This window comes from Pleurodeles waltl, chromosome 3_1 (assembly GCF_031143425.1).
Source record: "Pleurodeles waltl isolate 20211129_DDA chromosome 3_1, aPleWal1.hap1.20221129, whole genome shotgun sequence".
NCBI lineage: Eukaryota > Metazoa > Chordata > Amphibia > Caudata > Salamandridae > Pleurodeles > Pleurodeles waltl.
Window position 1 is genome coordinate 1,264,536,692 of NC_090440.1, and position 18,172 is coordinate 1,264,554,863.

Below are 18,172 nucleotides of genomic sequence, written 5' to 3' on the forward strand. Positions count from 1 at the left end.
AAACTGGTATATGTATATTTGGACTAGATGTTTTGTCTGTCCAAGAATGATAAATACATTTACTATGGATGAGGGCGTAAAATAACCCTGGAAAATCACAATTGTTTTTTTCAGTTGCCATCAAACAAGGTCATTATTGCACTAACTGAAAAATGCCCTGTTACATTTCCAGAAAATCAAGGGGCATATTTATACTCCGTTTGCGCCGAATTAGCGTCGTTTTTTTCGACGCAAATTCGGCGCAAAACTAACGCCATATTTATACTTTGGCGTTAGACGCGTCTAGCGCCAAAGTATTGGCAAATAGCGTCATTTTTTTGCGTGAACGCCTTCCTTGCGTTAATGAGATGCAAGGAAGGCGTTCCCGTCTAAAAAAATGACGGCGACGCAAATGCGTCGTATTTATACTCCCGGGCAAAAATCACGCCCGGGAGTTGGCGGGTCAAAAAACCCCGCATTTGCGCCACTATTTAACGCCTGGGTCAGGGTAGGCGTTAAGGGGCCTGTGGGCTCAAAATGAGCCCACAGGTGCCCTCCCCTGCCCCCAGGGACCCCCCCTGGCACCCCTGCCCACCCCAGGAGGACACCCAAGGATGGAGGGACCCACCCCAGGGACATTCAGGTAAGTTCAGGTAAGTATCATTTTTTATATTTTTTTATTTTTTTGGGGTGGCATAGGGGGGCCTTATTTGTGCCCCCCTACATGCCACTATGCCCAATGACCATGCCCAGGGGACACAAGTCCCCTGGGCATGGCCATTGGGCAAGGGGGCATGACTCCTGTCTTTACTAAGACAAGAGTCATGAAATGGCGTCTGGGCGTCGTAAAAAAATGGCGCAAATCGGGTTTAGGCGATTTTTTTGCCTCAACCTGACTTGCCCCATTTTAAGACGCCCTAACGTCATTTTTGCCCAACGCCGGCGCTGCCTGGTCTACGTGGTTTTTTTCCACGCACACCAGGCAGCGCCGGTCTGCTTGCGCCGGCTAACGCCATTCAATAAATACGGCGCCCGCATGGCGCTTCAGAATGGCGTTAGCCGGCGCAAAAATTTTTGCCGCTAAACTGCGTTAGCGCAGTTTAGCGTCAAAAAGTATAAATACGGGCCCAAGTTCCCTGCAGAACACATCCTTCTAAAGGCCAGGAGATCTGTTAAAATGCTTCTGGTAACTAATCCATGTCACCAGGAGAAAAGCAAGCCAAAGATGATCAAAACTGGCCCTCAGGGCTGATATATTTAAACAAAAAATCAGAGATAAACGGGTGCATTGCACTTCATCATACTTTCTTTTCAAGCACTTGTGTTGGCCAGGGCTTGGGGGTGAGTGCATAGTTATATATTTAATTATCCTGAGGGTGACATATGAGGTGCTCCCTCCCTGAGCTGAAGTTTATCTCCTGGGACACCATTCCCCCAGGGAACAATGTAAGTTGAATCACTGCAAAGACTGGAACAGGATCAATCGGTCCTGGCAACCCATCTCTGGGATCCTGATAAATGGAGGGGAATGCTCCACTCTGAGTTCTAAATCTCTCCATCCGTGCACTGGAGACCTACACAGTCCTGTCCCCTGTTTGAAGTGCAGACAAGAGCCCTGAAGATGCCTGCACAGGTCCCACCAAAGAATCGTGCTGCACTGTGTGAAGCCAGCAGGGCAGAACAGGAAAACAATCCTGATCCCACCGGAGCATCCAGAATCAATCTAATATTTAAGAGCTACTAGCGTCACCAGAGTGTCACTTTTTGTAATGCATTACGCCTCCTTGTAACCATGGGCCCCTCCGACGCTGTTTTCTGCGTCAGAGGGACGTGCAATTGGTGTCACAGTGGGTGTTACACTGCAACACCCATCGCTTTTGACACTGCCTAAAATTTAAGAGTTGTCATAAACCTGAGGCAGGCCAAAAACTAATGCCACCCCAGGGGTGGCATTAGCATGGCAAAACAAGGAAGAATGTTTTTATTTCTCCTTGTTTTCTGCTATTTCATAGAAGAAGCAAAATGCCATGGATGATTGTTTAGGTGCGGGAAGGTGTCCCTTCCTTCACATAAACAATCATTCAAAATTACGCTTTGGCATTTCTAGGTGTGCTGCATTTTGCAGCACATATAGAAGTTCCAAATCACCATTATAGATTGTTTATGTGCAGGAAGGGAAACCTTCCTTCACATAAAGAACCTATCCCTTCAACGCAGACACCTTGCACTATGGTGCAAGGATGCCTGCACTGGTGCTAGGCAGCTTACTTCAGCACCAGCGCAGGGGGAAACGTAGAAGTGCTCTGTAGTCCTCTAAATATGGCTCACCAATGCATTTAAAAAATGGCACAGCACTGAGCTGCTTTTGTGGCGCACCACTGCGCTGCGCCACTTTAGCAATGTGGCTTTGTGAGACTCCAGCTTGGGGAAAAAGTGCAGAGCAAGCAGCTCATTTCATATTAGCGAAACCCGAGCCGAAAAGCACCCCATCATGCCCTGCCCTACCTTATTTACATATTTATTTTTCCTTGTGGTGCCCCAAGAAGGGGCAACACTACCACCATATAATATGTCAAGTTTTCTGTGGGCTGCAGGGAATGCAGAGCCTCCCAGCAGTGTTTCATGTGTCATGTGAGAAGTTCAACAAGCCTATATATTCTGGGGCCAAAAAATAAGGACCCCCAGGAAACGTTTTAATGAGTTTTAAAGTGTTCTCAGCATTGAGATTTGGTTTTGGAGTGGGGGCTTCCCTGTGGTTGTTTCTCTCATCACATTCTGCAGTTTTAATAACTTGAAAGAGTACTCTGATGCACATGATCTGGTTGCTTTGATTTTAAAAGATGTCTTTAAAATGTTTTTGAAAGTGTAATGTTAATGTTTGAAATGACTGTTGATTATTTCTCTTGGTTTTCATGTTGAATCATTACATGCTGGAATTTTATTAAATTGGTGACACTCTGGGGCGTGCCTTCCTTATGTTTAATGACACTCTGGCAAAGCCATAAACACTGCTTTATAGTCACTGATGTTGTGTCTCTTTGTCAAAGTCAGTAGGCCTGCCCTATTTAAAATTACAGCCCCGTACATTATGTTGCTATTGATGGTGGGAACTGTGCTTATGGAGCCAAAGAACCCCTAGAGGAGAAATGTCATATAAGGGTGTCACCAAATGTATTTTTACCTAACATGTATATATTTATTAAACAATGCATAGCTTTTAGTAGGGTGTGTGTAATAAAAATCACAAAATGGACAATAATGTATTGAGTGGTGTTGCTGTGTCCCAGCAAATGAAGATTACTAGCCAACCCCACCTCCCCTGTGTAGGCCTTCATCTCCTCTTTTTAGCTACCCTGAAAGAGACAAGTGCTACAATAGGATTCTTGGTTCCCAATAAGGATTCAATTGTGGACCTATTACTTGTGAAAGACCCACATCCTTCACAACTGCTAACTCAATTTCTTAAACTGCTTAGGTGTTTATCCATCAATCGTGATCCAATAAACTCCCTGCTTTGTGTAAACGATTGAGAAAGTAATTGACATTAAATGCACACTTTATTGTATTTTATTAGCGTGTTTTGAAAGGTGTCCTTACGCCATGGTAAATAACACTTTTAGGCGTTAGGATCTTCCTTCAATGATAGCAGCTTTAGTCCTTCCGGCCAGAGGTGGAACCTTTTGCTTATGCAAGGTGTAGGGCTATGTCTTCAACTAAAGGGGGTTTGACTTCCAGCACTATTTCAAGTTCATAGAAATTAAAGTGGGAAGCAGACCTCATGTTTGGATACATGACAAATAATAAAATACTATGTGACATATTTAGCAAAAAGTGATGCAGCACAGTGCAGCACAGCAAGTCCCCCTGCTACACTGTGTGACAGGGAAAGGACAGGAATGCTCCATACTTAAGACCAAAAAATACATTTCTGTCTTTTCCCTGTGATTCTGCACAATGTGCTACATAGTGCTAATGCGGACACCCTTGCATTATGGTGCAAGGGTGCATGCATAGCAGACTCGATTGTTTTTGGCAGTAAGAAGAACCATCCCACACAAAAACAATCCTGAGAGGCATTTTCCTCTTTCTATGTGTGCTGCTGGAAGCAGAACACATAGAAAGAGGAAGTTACAAGGAGAATGGTCTCACCTGGGAGGTGCAGGAATTTGATGCATTCCCAGGCATACCATACATGGTAAATCTAGGAGCATGCCAAAATTCTTGGGTGAGTGTCTGGGAACACCTACACTCCACCCACACTCCACCCATGGAACGCCTTCCCAGGACAGAGTAATGCAAGGCAGCGCTTTGCTCTGTGTTGCGTTGCTCTAGATGTATCAAGCCAGATGAGGTCAAGCGAGTTGGCCTTACCTGGCTTGATAAATCTAACTTAAGAGTGGTGCCGTTCTTGTGCCCCGTTGCTTGGCGCAAGAGCAATGCAACTCTTTGATAAATATGCCCTTATGCACCTATATAATAATGTCATTTGAATTTCGGCATTGATGTAAAAACAGTTCACACACCCATACCACATAAAAAATGACATGAATCCAATTTTTTCCTTTAGTGCTGTATTTTAGAGTTTTTACAATTTCACATTGCAGAGGTGTAAATCTATGGAAAGCAAACAGGTATGTCATATTTTGCATTATTTACTGGTCTTTGATAATGTCATGTATATAGATTGCTGACAGTATCTTTATAGTTAATTACATATTATTTGATGAAATAAACATTTGATTAAAAGAAACTGTCGCGTAGGCTCTCATTATTCTAATGAGACTACTAGATTTGAGTGGCAGAATCACCTGCAGTGTGGGGGACTGAGTCTAACACACCACAGGTGACACCTGTCGGCCTAATCCGGGTTTTGCTCCGGTTAACTAGCAGGGCCTCATCTCTACCCAAGAGCAGGGATGATTGTGCAGCCAAGCGCATGACACAATTGACTCCTCAGGGAAATCGTGGTCACTCAGATCGCATCCATTTCTCTCAGTTACATTAGTCTCACATATACAAGGACAAGCAGAGGTAGTATATTTTTCAAAAATGTTTTAATGAAGCAACTGCATCTTAGATAATAAAGCATGTACTGCAATAACCAGGACAATTAAGCATTACAGGATTAGAATTGTAATAAGGAGACTGAAGCATAAAAATAACACTACCATTTTGTCACTAGAGTCATTAAAATAATTCCTACCTAGGCTATATTAGAGCACACTTAAGCTCTTGTTCTGCCCTTCAGGTTCCCCTGGGAAGACATCATCCCTCATACCTGAGCAAGAGGCCTAATGTCTGCAGAAGCAGCTTTAAAGAAGCATTCAGCAATCAGCATACAGTTGTGGTCATCTGGCTGGAATCTCCCTCTAACGTGTATGGGACAGAGAAGTGTTTTTATAATAAAACAGTTGAAGTTCTGAGAAAATGTGCCTACGTAAGGATGTGTATGTTTTCTATGAATACCAGAGACAAAGCGCTACCACTTTTACCAGCAACCTATCTTGCTGCAGCCCTGAGAAAAGGACAGAGTGAAAGAAATGTTCTGTTTAAGAACGCAGTGCTGGCATAGGCAAAGAATAGATAGATAGAGAAAAATAAAACTATACTGCAAATGTGGCTATTGCTTAAATAATAAACAAAGCTGAATAAAATATATCTAGGCTAAAGTGCACAGCTGCAGGCCTAGTTTGCTAAAAGAATGTGCACGGAGCTATAACTAAAATGCATATACAGCAAAACTAGGAACAACATAAATGAAACAACAGTGCCTATATAAAGGATAGAAGTGTCCTAGTACGTAAGTGTGAATTTAACCCCTGTTTCTTTTCACTTACATGAGTTTGACTTGTACTTATCAATATCTGTAGAGTATCAGTTGTCTTAAGTCAATAGTTATGCAAAATCAGAGGTTATTTTCTAAACTCTGCCACCCTCGAAGTAGTAGGTAAGAATTTATTTTCCCTTAGGCAAGGATTCAATCCTAAATAGATAAAATGTTTATCAAAACTCCAAAGAAAAATGACAGCGATTTCAAACTAGTAACCTACCTTCTCTTCTGTTGAGTTTTGCAGAGCTTGGGTTGAGAAAGCCAAAAAACTTTGAAGAGCTGTCAAAAGCAGTTGGTGGCAAGGAGGCGGCAAGAGGTTCATTACAATTATCTAAGGAGAAGAAGAAAACAAAAACCTGCTATCAGAAAAATATATTTTGTTACTTCTTTGTTCAACTTATAACAGTAACAGACATGACGCGCTTGATTATATTTGCTTGGTTTGTTCCTCTAGTAACCTGGTGGTTTGGAGATATTTGGAAAAGCATTCTGTTATTCTCAGTTTATTTGTTTCCCCTGTGCATATCCTCCTCTCTCTCATTCTCTCTCTCTCTCTCTCTCTCTCTCTCTCTCATCAAAATAATGCCTGATGTATCATGTGACATAATTTATGAATTTGAGCAACAATTATGAACCTTTATATACAAATACAGAAATCATGATCAACGTCAAAATTCTTTAACCAAATTAGAACTATTGCTTGGTATATACAATTATGTTGGCAATCCAGAAGTCTCACGTAAATCGAGAACCCACAACTCTTTCAAAATTGTCAAACTACTGGAAGTCCTGTTGTCCTTAACATGTGACACCTTGATTTTTGTGATTGAGCCTTAACTTTTAGATATCCTCAAACACTACGCATTCATAGTTGTCCTATTAACACCATTTATTTGTCTCTTAATGTTTGTGGTAGAGAAGGAGAGAGGGGTGGTTGAGATGGGGGCGTAAAGTATTTACATTGACACTCCATAATGTATTAAGGGGGATTCCTGGGGATATAATATAATGGTTAGTTATAAATCAGACTTAGAGAGAGCTAGCTGTCTGTGCTTTGAAGACAACTTTCAAGAACACTCGGCATTATTCATTAAGCTCTTTTCTATATTTGGGGATGATGTATGCATGGAAATCTTGGACTAAATCAAGAGTAGGCACATATGTCTACACCTAATTGAATCAGATCTTTGGATAGATGGACAAAGGAATATCAGCATAGCCCTGCATCTACTTAATATGTTACTGAAAAATTGTTCTATCTTGCTTTGGTTATGCCAAAAGTGGATTTATATTATTTCATAGTACTTGGGGACTGCAGTCGGAACAAATATTACTGTTGACTGGTGAGGGAGAAGCCATAATAAATGGGTAATAGAGTTTGTACTGATGGTGAGAGCATTTAAGAATAGCTAGATTTTCAGGCCTTTTCTGATTTCCAGGGAGTGTTGCTCAAGTTTGATCTGGAGAGATGAGCACTCCAGCAAAAGGATGATTGGCAATGGAGAGCTAGTCGCCTTTGCTGCTCATAATTAGTGAACTGCATGAACTAAAAGCAAGATGGGCCAACATTTGATGTGTGATCAGTAGGAATGTTGAATTATCCTGTTTAGGTAGATTACAGCTCTTCTTTTTAGAGCTTTTCGATAATGTATCTTTGAATTGTGTCTACCCTTTTTCTAAGGACCAATGACAGTGTGAACTTTAGGATCGATGTTCTCAGTTTTTTGAGTGTTAAGTAACAGTAAGGTAGTTGGGATTAGAACCACTTTCAATTAGCTGATGCTTTCATAGGTAGACCAGTGTATATATATGTAACAATCATCCAGTCTCACAACTGCAGCAATGAAAAGCAATGTGATGCATTGTTACACAGTAAGCAAGGTATGATGATCCTAAGTAGAAACAAGTGAAAAACTATATTTTTTTACCATGTTGCTAATTTACAGAATTTATGAAAATCTGGAATTGAAGGTAAGAGTTCAAAGTTCATCAGATGGCTGAGGCAATTATCCCAGAGACGTTGGTCAACTAAGTCAGAAAGTAGTTGTGAGCAGGCCATCAGCAAGACATCTGATTCTGATTAGAGTAGTACTCTAACCTCTCCAGGCAGAATCCAGACTCCTGCTGAGGTTGAGATTATTAAGTTCCTTCAGATACATCAGAGAGTTATCAGTGTACATGTGAAGTCCATTGTAGTGCAGTTTGTGTTTAGCGGACAATTAAGCCATATGAATGTTGAATAGACTCAGAGAGACTGTTGAACTTTGAAGCTCCCAACAGGCAAAGTGTACCCTTTTCCAGAAAAAAGTTCCAGGTTTGACCTTTTATGCTGGATAGCTTAAAAAGTGGGTGAAGCTTTTGAGAATAGGCCCACCTTTTTTGGCATAAGTTGACATGTGATTTATGAGCAGGGAGCAATCAATAGAATGAGATGTGGTAGAAGAGTCTAGTATTATTCAAATGCAATGTTTTTTTTATCTAAAAATGCTAACAACTCTTCCCAGAGTTTGACAAGATTGGTCCAGTTCTGTGTCAGAGACAGAGTTGTGACTGCATTTAGCTGAAATATCAGAAGTCAGAAGTCCAAGGTTGGTCAAGAGATAATAATGCTTTTAAAAATCTTGTCCTAACAGGGATGACCCAAGACATGCATATACTTGAAAGGCATGAGAAAGTATACAAACCAGTTTTTTTCTTGAAGGCTTTATTGATCAAGAATATAAGTTTGATCAAGCATTATATTAATATTATGGGATCAATTAATGAGTGGAATCAGAAACATTGAACCCAGTTTGGCAAAATTTGCACTGCAGAAAGGATCAGTAAGGTAAGAAAGTGAGGAGAAAATGTATTTTATTGGGTAATATATCTCATTACGAAATAACTCAAGAGACACTTGCTTCATGTGGAAAAGCAATGATCAAACATAACCTATAGTCATGCAGCATCTTAGGTTTCAACTGCCTTTAGGCGTTAATCAGTGAAATAAAGTTAGTGACTGTGAAATGATAATGCTAAATAGATGACTGGAATAAAATAGATACATGACTAGAGCCCTTATTTTCTCTTTGGAAATGTTGCCCTAAATTAGGTTAGAGTTCTTTCATGACTCAGGTGATAATGGTTAGACTGGAAATGCTAATCGAATCTCTGGAAAAAAAGTCAGCAACGCACCATCAGAATATCAAGAGTTTTGCCAAAACATGATCTGCACTTGAAAAAGGAGAAAAAATACAGTTCTCATCTGCTGATAAGCCTAAAAAGTGAACAAATGCAGCTTACATCATGCCATGTCTGAATGGGTTTCTGAACATTTAGAAAAGGCAAAAGTTGTCCAAAGAATCTCATTGATTTAAAAAAAAACAAATCCATCCTCCAAATTTCAAAACATGGCATTTGCTGAGACCAGATGTAATAGTGTCACTGGAGAAAAAAAAAAGCAAAAGTCTTTCTTGAGGGCTTGAATTGCAGGGAAGAAGCAATGGTCTGAAGCATGTTTAGTGTACGGACTGTATTTTGTTTACCCCCGAAGGATTCCAGTAAAAATCTACCTGGAGACATGTCAAAGAAAAGGGTACTATCTTAGATTTTGAGATTCACTTTGAGAATGGAAGGCTTGACTCATAATAGTTTGCATATGTTCCTGACATTTGCAAGGATGACTCTCAAATGACCTCACTTAAGTTGTTTTATGGCCATAGCAATGTTTTGTGTTTTCAGCATCGGCTACACATAGGGCCAGATTTACAAGGCCCTTGCGCCCCTTAGCCCCCACATTTGCCGCAAATTTATTGCCACAAATGTGACGCTAACGGGCCGCTACCATAACTCCATATTTACAAGATGGTGCAAACTAGGTTTTCCCCACCTTGTAAACCCTTTGCGCAACATCGTGCGTGCATGCAGAGGGGGCGTTCCCTCATCAGAGGGTTGCTAAATATGGCGCAAGATCTACAAGATTGCATTGCACCTTTTCTAGCGTCATTTTTAACGCCTGATTAAAGCAGGTGTTAAAATGAGGCTCACTTTGATTTCAATGGGCCTCTTAACACTATACTGGATTAGCTTCATTTTTTTTACACTATTCCAGTATAGCATTACAATAGCATAAAAAAAATGACACTATGGCCCTTAACATGCGCCATGATGTGCTGTATTGTGAATACGGCACTACCGTGGTGGTGTTAGTACGCAAGGGGGCCGCAAGAAAAGTGGAGCATCAGTACTGTGTGCCACTTTCTTGTAAATATGGCTTACAGTAGCATTAATGAATGCAAGCCTTCTAAAGCTCTTGACTCAATGGTTGAACCAGTAATCACTTGAGGAGTATTGGTGAATTCCATGCACCATTTTTAGTACAATTTAATAATGTTTATTTTGAAAATCTGTACTAGCCAAAAGATCTGGGAGGGTACAATGGCAGTGCCTTATTTGGCAGTGTCTGTTTTAAAATATGTCTGTAATCAAGGCCCCAGTTTCAGCAGTGAGACATTTTTGTTCCTAAAATGTGTAAAACTTGTTTGAACACAGGGTTGTGCTTCGATTTTGACTCTCACCACAAGGATACTGTCTTGACAAAACATAACATTTTGAACATCAACCTTTGAAACATAGCTGCCACTGATGCTAGCCCAAATGGTACAGTTGTTAATTGTAAACACCCAAAGAGTGACAAAAGTCTCAAGTATTTTTGCTGTCAGAATGTAGGGCTACTTGATGGTAAGCAGCATTAAGGTTAATTGATGTAAACTACTTAGTCCCCTTGGTAGAGGACATCAATTCAATCATCATAGGTAATGGAAGCGTATTCACAAAACTTTTCTTGTCTACATCCCTATGGTTGGCACAGTCTCAGTTTACCATGTACACAGTAGCAACTACTGGGAGAGGACACAATCTGATGGCTCAACCAGTTTTATTACGCCATCAGACTACAGTTTTTCCAGCTCTAAAGATACTTTGTCCCTTAGACTAATTGAAACATTCTTACCTTTATGTATACATGGGGTAGCTTCACATATTAGTATGCTTGTGTGTTGAAACTCAATACATTTACCAGTATTAGCAGAAAACCCTCTTGGTTAAGAGTTCCATATCTGTTGTCCTATCTTGTCACTCTCATGGACCAACAAGTCAGATTCCAGGCAACTAGGATCTAGAATCAAAAATTACTCTCCTTGAGGCATCCAGCTTAAAGCTGGGAGTCTTTTTCTGATAATATAATTTGAATTCTGCCTTTCTGGTTTCAAATTAAAAAATCAACCTTTCGTTTCTCTTGCTTCTCCAAAGAAAAATCGCATTCGTTTTTTATTCTTTCCCAAAACTTGAGGTGAATGTATTTTCCAAATGCCTTTGTTCACTATTATGCATCATGACCCTGAGTCGGCAATGAGAAATATTTCCACTGCCCCTATTGTGATCGTACTGAAAGGTTTTCTCCTGGGGGTGTCAAAACTTCATTGTAATTTACCTCCAACACTTCTGTGTTTTCCTTGGAACTTGCTTCCAATTCCTCTGGTGCTATACTCAAAACACAAACATCAGATAATTTCCCTCTTCTACATCACAATTATCTGTTTCATGTTCTGTCACTAATTGCACATTCAGTCTTTCCTCATGTGGCATACTTTAATGACCCACAATATCAGTACTGGTGCACGTTTCGTTGCAAGCATGGTATTTCTTCTCATGTGCTTGAGGATCACAATTTTGACATCTATAGCATTGACCATGTAGATCATTGGACACATTGTGTAAATTGTTTCTAATAGGAATATTGTATTTTTCTTATAAGGTTGATCTGAATTTTTAAAATTGTAGTTGTTTTTAAATCTTAGGCACAACTTTCTTTTTTTCTTCCACTAAAACAGCATTGGCACATCTTCCCATAAGGTCTGCTATTTCCAGAATGTCTAGACCATCAAAATGTCTTGAACTTTGTGGGTGGCTGTGTGCATGACTATCTGGCATCTTAGAAATGTGTCATGTAATGTGCCTGTAAGAAATTGGGTTACTGGTTGAGCGGGTTGGAACCCTTCTCAGGCAGCAACCACTACTCTTTTCAGGGTTCAGTCACAAGAAAAGCCTAAATGAACCTGTTCTCAACCATTGGATAGGATGGCACAGAGCAGTCAAGCTTAACTCAGAGGCAATGTGTAAAGTATTTGTGCAACACTTCAAACAGTAACACAGTGAAAAGACACACAAAAGGAGCACACAACAGAATTTGAAAAATAGAGTATGTTTTAATAAATAAACCAAGAAAAAAAACACAAACATTCAATAAGTAGAACTAGAGCTATTCAATTTTAAAGATTTTAGTTAAAATAGCAAACGTTCAGGCCAACCATGATGGAGTGTGAGCAGCCAGAGGGGTCCAGTTAGGCCCGCTGGACAAAGTACCTTGAACCTAGGTTTGCGGAGTGTTGCGAAGATCCATGTTAAAGATGTGTTGCGCTGTCAAAGCAATGCATCGGTTCTGAGATGCAGCGAGGTTGTGGTGTTAAGTCCTGTTGCTTCATTGACGAGTATCCCATTGATTGAGTTTGCGATGCAAAATCCTACGTCGAGGATGCAGTGTGCAATCAGGATGCATTGGTTTCATGGAGCTGTGAGGCTGTGACGTGGAGCCCGACATTGTTGTTGAGGCTGCTCCAATGAAAAATGCAAGGACTTGCGCCAAGGATATCATGCAGTGGGGCCATGTGGCAGTTTCAAAGAGCTGCAATGCAAAACGGGTCCTTCCAACAGGTCTAATTCACGCACCAGCAGTGATGCAGAGGAGATGCGTCGATTCCACTAGATCCACAGAGTCTGGTAAGCACCTTAGGCCCACTTCCAATGGTCCAGGACTTGGGTGCCACCACTTGGCAGGGTAGACTTACAGTTGACAGAGTCCTGGAGTAATGTTGTTAAAGTCTTCTGTACCTGGGGCTCAAGTCTGTAGGCCAGCAAACTAGCCATTAGAGCCACTCTGGTGTTCTGGGTTCAAGAGATGTAGTTCCAGGCCTTCTCCCCCAAGCATGAGGCCAGCTGGCAACAGGTCAGCACAGCAAAGTAACAGCACAACAAGGGAGTAGTCCAGCAGAGTGGCAGTCCTTCAGCAGCACAACAGCACTTCTCCCTGTCAGAGTATCCACAGGTCCAAAAGTGTATTGAAGAATTGGGGTCTGAGGTCCAGTATTTATACCTTGTTATTGATATGAAGTAGGGAGAAGCTTCCAGAGGTTTCCTTTTTATGTCCCCAGGCATCCTACTTCCCTGCCCTGGCTTGAGACTAACTACTGAGTTTATGCAGCCCTTTGGGTGGAGGCAGCTCCTCCCTCCCATCCTGCCAGTGATGGACAATTCAGGCACAACCAAGCCCTGTGTGTCTGTCGAGGTGGAATACACAAAGCCCAACTATCAGCTACACCTAGTCATGTGACCAGAGACAGGCTACAGGCACTAAGGCCCTCATCTAGAACATGGCGGGCTGACGATCGATGGAAGAATGCCAGTGGCGGCAGCAGGCATCCCGTCATATTATGACACCTGGAGCCTCACCGCTATTGATGGCAGTGAGGGCCGGCATGCGCCATGCTGGCAGGTGGTGGATGCTGCTCCAGCCTCACCGCTACATCAGTCCAGACACCGCCACGTCTATAATGATGCAGTCATAACCGTGGCGGTGTATGGAGATGCGCCGATTCCGGCTGAGCAGCATCCCAGGAGCCCGTTCCCTCCTGGAGCAGCACCATGGAACATGTAAGTGCAGCCCGAGATGGAAGGGGGAGGGGGTGTTTGTTGAGTGAGTGAGTGCATGCATTGGGGTATGCATGTGTGTTTGAGAAGGGGGATGTGTGTCTGCATGAATGAATGTGTGTGTTTGTCTTTGTATGTGTGCATGTATATTTGGGGATTGGGGGTTCTGGGTTGGGGGCCTGAATGGAGGTGGGGGGTGGGGATGGTGAGGGGGGTTTGGGGAAGGCTTACAGGTTGATTGGGGGAGGAGGGGTAGGGTGGAGGATTTCAGGGTTCGAGGGGTAGGGGGGATGTCCAGGGGCTTGGGGGGTATTTAGGGGTTGTGGCAGTGGGGGGCCTAGCGTGTCAATGAATATTCTTGTCACCAGTATGCTTTCTGCCAGGGATTTCCTGGCGGGGTTTACCGCCAGGAAATCCCTGGTGGAAATGGGATCATAATCCCACCAGCGGTCTAGGCTCCACCTCTGGGTCGAAAGTGGCTACTGTCAGTCCGGCGATCGATTCAGGCCTAGCAGCCAGTTCACTACTGTTAGCTTTATATGGGGGTCTGCTCCACCATGCCGTCGGCGGTAATTACTGGCACAGCCAGCGGTGCATTCATTACTGCCCTATTCATAATGAGGGCCCAAATGTCGAAGACAGAAAAATGCTAACTTTCTAAAAGTGGTGTTTTCAAAACTGTAATTTAAAATCCGACTTCACCATAACATGAACTGATAACCAATGCCCGTTTGGAATTTACACTTATACGATGTAATAAGGTAACTCTAATGTTAGTGTATAGAAGAGGGCGGCCTTGCAGTACTTGCAGTACTAAAAAACAAATTTGAGTTTTTCACTACCAGGCCATGTAAAACTTAAACGTACATGTCCTAGCTTTTAAATACATTGCACCCTGTCCTCAGTGCCTTCCATAGGGGTGACATAAAATAAAAATTTAAGTTTTGTGCTTGGCAGATGGTTTGTTTTGACAGGTCGACATGACAGTTTAAAACTGCACATGTAGGGTGTAATGGCAGCCTGGAGACATGTTTAAAATGCTACTTAAGTGGGTGGCACAACCAATGATGGAGGCCTACTAAAAGAAATTAATTTACAGGCCGTGGCTCCATGGTGTACCATATTACTGTGGACATATAAGTATATTAGATAAGCCGAATGGGTGTAAGCTAATTCGACCATGTTTTAAGGAGAGAACACAAATACTTAAGCACTGGTTAGCAGTAGTAATTTGAACCAAGTCCTAAGGCCAGCAGAAATGAATTCAGCAAAAAGTGGAGGGTTAAGGCAAAATGTTTGGGGATGGCCCTACAGAGAGGGTCAGGTCCAACAATGCCAAAACAACATATTATAGCTGATTTCCTCAGAGCAGGTACATAGGTACATTTTCTTCTATGCCTTTGTCCATACCTTTTTTATGTGAATAACTGTAACAATACCATGTGCAAGAAGTATGAATCAGAGTTTTCCCAGAGCGTTGGTAACATTACCCTGACCTGGTAATCTGGGCTATTTTTCAATGTGATAATACATTTCAGGCCACCTGGACATAAACAGTAGAAAATAGTTGTTTTCCCCCTTTCTAGAGTTAATTTATCTTATTCAGATATGGAGATACAATAAAAAACCTCTTTCAATTTATCCTACTTTGTCAATGGTTCATCAGAAGTGGGTGAACAAGTCTGTGATGGAGATACATTCGAGTGATTCATGCTGGTTTGCATGGCTGAATGTAACAACAAATGTATAATTTCAACTTTTGATGTGGAGAAATATTAGGAAGGTACAGTTAGTGCTATAGAAATGCTATTCTTGTGTCAAATCATATATTCCTTTAATTCTTTGAATTTAAATTCTGCACTAACAGGCTGCACAATATAGTGTATCTGTATATTATGCTTTATGTGAGAACTGTGCAAAAGGACTGAAGGCAGTCAGTATGGGGCACATGCAGGAGTAATAGCAGTCACAGTGCAGCATGTGCAGCAATATATTTAACACAGAGTAGATAATATGGAATCACTAGATTTCAATGCCCTCTAAAGTTTCATGCAATTGTGCAAACAATTGATTTTATGATATTTTTTCTCACTAAGCACATTTTCCAAATAATAGCAAAACCCATTTTATCTTTTGTGGCATTAACAGCATCATGAACAGATATGGCGTTCACATTGAAAGTAGAAGTCACAACGAGTGACTGACCCTGTTATAATACCTGTATAAAAACATAGGGGGTTATTCTAACTTTGGAGGAGGTGTTAATCCGTCCCAAAAGTGACGGAAAAGTGACGGATTTACCACCAGCCGTATTACGAGTCCATTATATCCTATGGAACTCGTAATACGGCTGGTGGTATATCCGTCACTTTACCGTCACTTTTGGGACGGATTAACACTCCTCCAAAGTTAGAATAACCCCCATAGTGTGCTTGTGTACCTCAAGAAAGCACTAACATCAGATCCAGAATGTTGGTGTGGAATAATTCTTCTCCAAGTTAAGAGCTTGGGACATCAGCAAAATTCTAAGTTTCTTTTCTAGTGATATGGCGGATGAGTTTTCCTTACCAGCCCTGGAGACTACTAAGAACTTCAACCATTAGTTTTCTATTTAAATTCATTAGAAGTATGAAGTCCCCACACTTCACTGAGCCCAAGAGGCAGGACCTTTTGGGTAAGTATGATTCACAAGAAACTGCGATCAACAAATTATCATCTTAAACATTTTTAATTTATAGATTGCAGTTTACGCTTATACATCTCTTAGTTATTGAATTCTTTATTAGCAATTCATTAGATTCTCAATACAATTAGAGAACAGAGCATAAATCACGTTACATAGAATCTATCCCTATTTTAAGCTAATTTAGAGTGCAGGAAAGTATCAATAAAACTCCAGAAGGAGCTCTGGCCTTGAGAGGTGAAAGCATAAAAGCTGCAACAGAACTTCCCATAAATAGAGGTTTAAAACCTCAGTGAAGACTCAAACAGCATCAATTCAAAGCAAAATTTAAGTAGCTCCCAGAATGAATCTGAGATGCATCATCAAAGAGTCTGAGTCAGAATGTATCTGAGTCGAAGTGCTTTCTAGCAGTGTAGAAAGAAAAAGCCTCTGAGAGGAAGAGACTGAGCTCTCTTTCTCTTGTCTGGGAACACATGTTTATACATCAACTCGTATCAGTAAAAATCCTACTTTTTTAAATGATTCGCAATGATAACTTCTTGTTTGAACCAATTATGTGCAAAGTCTTCGCAGGGCAACTTAGCAAACTTTTACGTCCTAAACATAAGATACAATCTACTATAATCTGTAACATAGCTGTTATTCCATTCTTTCTCCCAGCACTGTCCTCTACACAACTAAACAAGTCAACATAAGTACGGTACATTTCACAATGAGATTACTCCTGTTCTCAGGCCAGAACTAACAAAAACGAAAGGCAGAGGAAAGAAAGTACACATCTCTGTGAAAGCTTCAAATGCAAAGCCATGCTTAAATGCAGTGTTTTATTGAGGCCTATAAAACATCTTGTACAGGTTAATATTAAGTTTTAAATTAGTGAAAACGCTTCCACCCTAGCCATTACCTAGTATGCATGATGCATGGAAATACTAAGTACTAGGGGCCACTGATGGATTTTGAAGGTGGTCAGTGTAAATTTTCAATCTAAGTATAAAATGTGTGAGCAAAGAGGGCAAGCTCAAACAGAGAAAGAGAGGTGGGGATGGAGAGGCACTGGTAATGCTCCTACATTTTGTCTTTGAACATGTTTATGTAGCACAAACTCAATCCAAAGGTACTGAGGCACTTTTCATGATCACCCGTCATATTACAAAAGGTTACATTTATTTTGTAGACACTGAGAATTTTCCCAGAATCAGAGGTTGTTGAGCTGATGTTGAGTTTCAGAACATGGTTCTTCAGTTCCAAACTCACCAGCTCTGGTAATGTCACATCCTCTCCCCTAGATGTGATCTTAGTGTCTTGGCTACCTAATTCCCTGATTACTACTCTCACATGTTGCAGCTTCCCTAATGTGGAAGGAAGCTGGCACATGCCTTTTGGTTTGCTCATAGAATTGTCATCATGGCATGGCAGGAATGTTTCTAAATTCACCTTTTAAAACTAACATGTTTAATAAAGACTAATTTCAATATGTAATCCAATGTACTAAGGTGACACACATCTGAATTTACATGAAATATACTGTTTTTTAGTTCAATCCCAGCACTTCTGTTTGTGTGATTCTAGGCAAATAGTGTATTTCATCAGACCTCCTTTTTGTTATTGCATAGGTGAGGCCAACAGGAATGTAGTACAGTCAGTCAAATTTCAGGCACCCTTATGACTTACTCTGCCTCTGACAGTCCAACTACCTGCATGGTGTGGATGAAACAGTGGGTCAACTAGGCTTTTAATGGAACTGTTGTGGTCTAGTGGCACTGTGCACTGCGCTGTATTTACAAGGTGGTGGTAAGCCACTTTGTGTGGCTTAACGCCACCTTGTAAATACGGCACCTTCACATGCAGCACTTTGTATACAAGGGGACTGCAATGTGTGTTGCTGTGGGAATTCCACAGCAACACCCTATTGCATTTTGATGCTGCCCCAGATTTAC

General features: G+C 41.3%; 1 protein-coding gene across 2 annotated transcripts in view; it reads right to left on the minus strand.

Annotated features, from left to right (window-relative positions):
* The window catches only part of LOC138285083 (contactin-associated protein-like 5), a 1,227,365-nt gene that overhangs the window by 983,823 nt on the left and 225,370 nt on the right, over window positions 1–18,172 (minus strand). For both annotated transcript variants that reach the window (XM_069224601.1, XM_069224602.1), the window contains exon 2: window positions 6,030–6,140. In XM_069224601.1, coding sequence (XP_069080702.1) covers window positions 6,030–6,140 — 111 coding nt within the window. The remainder of the gene's footprint in view (window positions 1–6,029; window positions 6,141–18,172) is intronic.